The sequence below is a fragment of the Gymnoscopelus microlampas genome (genome assembly GCF_963454915.1).
Source record: "Gymnoscopelus microlampas genome assembly, chromosome: 5".
Classification (NCBI taxonomy): Eukaryota; Metazoa; Chordata; class Actinopteri; order Myctophiformes; family Myctophidae; genus Gymnoscopelus; species Gymnoscopelus microlampas.
In genome coordinates, this window is record NC_139942.1 from 49,585,434 (window position 1) to 49,591,290 (window position 5,857).

At 47.9% G+C, this 5,857-nt stretch overlaps 1 protein-coding gene across 1 annotated transcript; it reads right to left on the bottom strand.

The window, feature by feature from the left end:
* Positions 1–448: 448 nt before the first annotated feature.
* On the bottom strand, positions 449–2,089 carry LOC311045272 (T-complex protein 1 subunit theta-like; the record flags this gene model as incomplete). The annotated part of the gene is made up of 1 exon (XM_084057082.1): positions 449–2,089. One exon carries the CDS (start codon positions 2,087–2,089, stop codon positions 449–451), a length of 1,641 nt encoding a protein of 546 aa, XP_083913208.1.
* Positions 2,090–5,857: the final 3,768 nt, after the last annotated feature.

The following is a 5,857-nucleotide window of genomic DNA, read 5'->3' on the forward strand; positions in this document are numbered from 1 at the left end:
GGTAGACAGTCAAACACCCTAGCTAATAGGCGTTTGCACGATTGGCATGGCCAATCATGCAAAGTGCAGAAAAATAGAAGCAAAGAAAAAACTATTCACGCGTTAGCCAGGTGAGGCATGAACGGCAGCACAGTGCACAACAACGTCTATACAGGAACACAGATGGTCAAACAGCAGAAACATTGGCATGGCACAGGCAGGGGGAAAGAGGCAGAGACTACGACTGTCAAACAAGAGGCACAGGCAGTCACAGACTGGCCACATGCAGCTATTAGACCCCACTTTGTTTTTATCATCTCAATTGCCTTTTATTTGGATCTAACAACATAAAAAGTAGACAGTGCGATCATTACATTTCTTTTTTTTAAACTACTATTATCTTACTTTGTAAAATTGCATGGTCACAGCAACAGAACATGAAACAGCTGGGCCTCAAAGGCGTTCAAAATCAGTCCTCATCATCCCAGTCCTTCTTCTGCTTGGGCGCTTTGGGTCCGCCTGCTGGTTTGGCCATGATGATCTGGTTAACCCTCAGCACTGTGACAGCAGCGTTGGTCGCCAGTTTGATGCCCCAGTGTTTGACCAGGTAAGGATCCACGATACCGGCTTCTAGCATGTCCTTCAGAGCAAGACTGTCTGACTCGATGTCCAAGCCCATGTTCTTGTTTCCCTCGTGGTGCGCGGCGTACAGTTTAGAGATGAGCTCGTTGCCCTTGAAGCCGTTGTTCTCGGCCAGGGCGCGGGGCACGGCCTCAAAGGCTTCCCCAAACTTCTTAATGGCGTACTGCTCCAGACCGGGACACGACTCTCCGTAGGACGTGATCTGTTTGGCCAACTCGATCTCGGTGGCTCCGGCCCCGGGCACCAGACGATTGTCCCTGACGAGGACCTTGAAGGTGTTTACGCCGTCGTCCACGGCCCTCTCGATGTCGTCCATCAGGTTCTCGGTGGAGCCTCTGATCACCAGCGTGGAGACGGCTGCGTCCTCCACCTCGTGTTTGAAGACCACCACCTGCGTCTCTCCCACCTCCGTCCGATAGACGTTGTCACAGTGACCCATCTCCTCTGGAGTAGGGGTGGTGAGCCAGGGCAGCGCCGAGGCCCCCAGGGTCTTGCATAAGCGTCTGAGGTCCCATTTGGAGTGCAGCCTGACCACCATGATCTGGTACTTGTTGGCGTAGTGCAGTGCCATGTCGGCCACCTTGCCCCCGGCCACCACCACGTTGGCCCCGGCCTCTTTGATAGCCTTCACGTGCGCCTCCATCATGTCCTCCTCTCCCCTGCTGAAGTTCATCAGCTCCTCTGCGCTCTTGATCAACACTGTGCCCTTTGTCTCTGTCGACATACAGTCAAACGGGCAGGAGAAGACTGCGATCTTGGCGTCTTTCACAGACGTGACGTCTCCCTCCACCTCCCTCTTGAACACCATGCCGTGCAGCGCGGAGGAGGCCGTCAAACCGGAGCCCAGGATCTTGCACACCCTGACGCTATCCACATTGAAATTGCCTGAATCAGGGAAAATGGAGACGCAGGCCTGGGCGATGAGGTTGGCCAGGAAGTCTTCGTGGCCGTACTGCTTGCTCATGACTGCCGGGCGGATCACGGCCGTGGCCTCGTTTATGTCATGGAGGTTCTTGACCGATGAACACACACAGTCCGGCAGGATCGCCAGTGCCTTCTTGCACGCCATCTCATAGCCTTGGATCACCTCCGGCACGGCCAGGCCCATTCTGAGCAGCTCTTCCGCCAGCTCCAGAAGAGCTCCGGCAAACACCAGGACGAAGTTAGTCCCGTCGCCGACCTCCTGCTCCTGCATGTGGGAGGCCATGACGATCATCTTGGCAGCTGGATGCTGCACCTCCAGTTCCCTCAGAATGGTGGCAGCATCGTTGGTGACGAATACCTTCTCCAAGTGGTTGATCACCATCTTATTCATGCCGTTCGGCCCGTAAGCCGTGCGTGTCGTCTGAGCCAGCTCCTTGCAGGCATGGACGTTACGGATGACTGTGTCCTCTAGACCTGAATAATGCTTAGCTCCGTCCTTCAACATCGAGGAGAAGCCGGGGGCTTTAGGTACGTGAAACGCCATTTTAGGGTATTGTGCGGCTTCGGTTTACAAGAGAGAAAAGGTATCTGTAGTGTATTAAGCTCTTGAGATTTGCTATTTAACAAGTTGTACAACTACCCTCTGTTGGAATCTTTGCACTTATATACAGCTGCAGGCTACAGATCGGACTTATAGATGACGTATGTCTTCCATATATGGTGTTTGGAGATAGTGTAGCTTGTTTACAGTTCAAAATGTCCTTGACTAAAAGTACAAAAGTATTGACATCAAAATGTACTTAAAAGTACCAAAAGTAAAAGTAGGCCTACTAAAATGTTTGAAAATAGCAGATCTACAAGCTCACAACGCGTCGTTTCTGCATCTCTCTCATCATTGGCCATATTTCAACCAATCCAGTCAGAATGCGGGCGCCACATTGAGCTATAAAACTGTACCTTCCAGATCCAGAGGCTTTAGTATTTACCTATAAAGGGACTGAATTTCATATTATAAAAAAAAATAATAAATAATCTACAGTTGACTTCAAAACTATGCTTTCCCTTCAGTAACAAGTAACGCCAAGGAGTCAAAGGTACAATATATTATGTCTTTAAAATGTAGTAAAAATCATATAAAAAAGGGAAGTCAAGTATAGATTCTACTTATGTACAATACTGAAATGTACTGTACATCCCACCACTGCTCTGGTCTGGTCTTTTAGTGTGGTGTAGCTAACAGACTGTAGCTAACAAACTGTCTTCATCCCATGCACTTCAATCAGTGGTGGACAAAATGTTTCAAAAGTACAAATTACAAAGTATGTTTTTTTCTCTTTTAATATCAATGCTTTGCTGTATTTAATTTTAGAACATAAAAAAAGTATCTGAAATTTTCAAAAATAGTGAAAATACCAGATATGTGGTTAATTCATGTCTTTTTTTTGTATAAGTTTGGGTCCCAAGAGTCCTAGAAAAATGTAGTGGAGTCAAAAGTTCAATTTTTCTATTTGAAATGTAGCGGAGTGAAGTCAAGTGCTTGATTTTTTTTTAAATAAAAATAAAAATCCACAAATTCACAGTACTCATGTTGTTGTGAGAGAAGAGGAGGAGACAGAGGACAGGGTGAGATGGAGGCAGATGATTGGCTGTGGCGACCCCTAAAGGGAACAGCCGAAAGGAAAAGACTAAAGTAAAATGTACAAACAGTAGTTACTGTCCACTAAGGCTGGAAAGCATGCGATATTCCATAACAGCATGCGATATTCCATAACATCATTGAATTCCTCGATAACATTATGACATAAAGTAAAAAAAAGTAATAACAAAAAAATGATATTGCAGTACATTGTTTTAATGCATGCGTTTAGGTCCATGGCTGACATGTATCCCAGACAATGAATATTCTATGCATATGCATGCAAACACTGAATAAAAAGAGTTTCAATGCATTATATCCTGGCCATGAAAACTAGAATGAGGAACAAAGCACAGAATATTGGTTAAAGTCAACTATGGTTGACTAGTACGTGTTAAGCGTTATCACTTAACACAGTGTATTGGTCTAGTGTGTGAGTGTGTGTGTGTGTGTGTGTGTGTGTGTGTGTGTGTGTGTGTGTGTGTGTGTGTGTGTGTGTGTGTGTGTGTGTGTGTGTGTGTGTGTGTGTGTGTGTGTGTGTGTGTGTGTGCGTGCGTACGTGCGTGCGTACGTGCGTGAGTGAGCTTAAAATCTATTGGCTACATGCTATAACATGCTAGACATGCTACAGCATGCTACAGCATACCCTCCTCCTGTCCTGTCCTCCCTTCTCCTCTCACTGAATCAAACTCATGAGCTAATAAGAACAGCTTACAAACTGGGCATAGTATCTGTTATCATGTTGACAATTAATAACTCTGTCTATTCAAGTTAAAGTTGAAACTACAATATAGCCTACAATGTTACAGTGTCACCCAGACTAATTTATTCCCCATGTCATTTAAACACTTACTGATGGCAAGAGGTGCAGCCAGTCGCCTGAACGTTGAAGTCTAACTTGGGAAAAAAATAATTCTGTGATGTAATCTGGAATCTTATACTGTAGGTCCAATGTGTTTCAGACTCTCTGCTCACTGTATTCAGAGTCTGTGGCACTTGAAGGTTTTCTAGAAAGGAGTCACACACTGCAAAAGTGATGAATGGACGTCCGTTGGACTGTTTTGCTGCTACTTAACGTAAGTTATCCTAACGTTCAACTTTATTTGAACCCTTCAGATAGTTCTCTGGTTGTGTTAGTGTTGTGGCTATGGAGATTGGTCATCTCTCTTTTGGTTCTTGCATAGTACCTGTGTTTGTAACACATCATTTCTCTTGTATCCAAAATAGTGCCAGATAATATTTCATTTTAAACGTGTTCTTCTTGCTTGTTTTACAGGTATCTCCCCCCCCCCCCCAGAATCTTTACCTCAGACACTCCCACTCGCATCTCTCGTGTACAACACACCTTAATGTCTATATCATGTACAGTATACCTGCTATTATACCCATGCACCATATGTCTAGACTTCATGCACATACAGCTTTTAGTTTTTCTTCTGATTCCCGCCCCCCTTTTTTCTTTTTTTTATCTTTCTCTGGAAAAAACAAAAACTAATTTCCCCCACTCATTTACACCTGTAAACCTGTGATCCATTGTGAGGCCATTTTAAAGCAACAGGGCTCAGGCAACTTGACCGGCCAGATGTATTGATGCAGTGTGTGAATGCATTTTGGCACACAATACCAATTAACGCAGTTCAAGCCGTCTGTGTTTTGATACTTATATCGCTGATGACATCGCGATGAAGGTACATTTTCGATCTATCGTGCAGCCTTACTGTCCTCCCTACTGTTTGCCATCATTCCACATTTCCACCATCAAGCTCTTCTAAAGAGTCTATTTCCTCTTTTCCCTGTGGGGGGGGGGGGGTGTGTGTGTGTGGCTACAGACCATTATCTTCATAACATGTCCTCTTCTGAGGACATGTCATGAGGTGGTGTGTGTCTGCGCTGGGGGGCGTCGGGCGTGTCACGCTGCCACGCATGAGCATGCGCGCGTCGAGGCGGCCTGCGTGCATGTGTGCCATGCCCGGGCCCCCATGGTGGCATATGCATGCCGCACTGCTCCACGTGTCGAAGCGGTGGTCCCCACGAATCCCGCCTATCCCCGAAGCCCGAATCCCGCCTATCACTGAAGCCCGAATCCCGCTGCCTGAAGGCCAACCGTGGCGACCCCCCGTGGGCGTCCGGATGATTAGTGCCGTCGGGAAACGGAATGGCGGAAATCCCAAACGACATTTGGACCTCGCCGAAGGCGAAGCCTTGATATCCACCCTGGCTTTCCGGCTCGGGCCTCAGTCCTTGCGGTCGCGGCGGCGTCTTGTCTCTGGGGTCCTGCTGGCCCGCCGTGCTCCCCCGTCCGTACAGGGGTATGACCTTGTCTCTGTTTACGCCGGCGGTGCACACAGGACACACCTGTCTGTTGGGTCTGGTCTCCAGCCACTGGTGCAGGCAGGGCCAACAGAACAGGTGTCCGCAGAGGCTGATCACCGCGTCCCTGGCGGTGTCCAGGCAGATGTTGCATTCGAAGGTGCCGTCCTGGCCGCCGTCGCCGTCGTCGCGCCCGGACGAGGCGCAGCTTGGGCAGACGGGGTGCGGGCTCTGGGCGGCCGCAGAGCCCGGGGCGAGAGAGGAGTTCTCCATTTAGATCCACAAACGAGAGGTATAGGCCGATGGTAACACAGCTGGCTTGGATGTATGAAGCTGATTAAATCACAGAAGCAGGTATGCTATTGA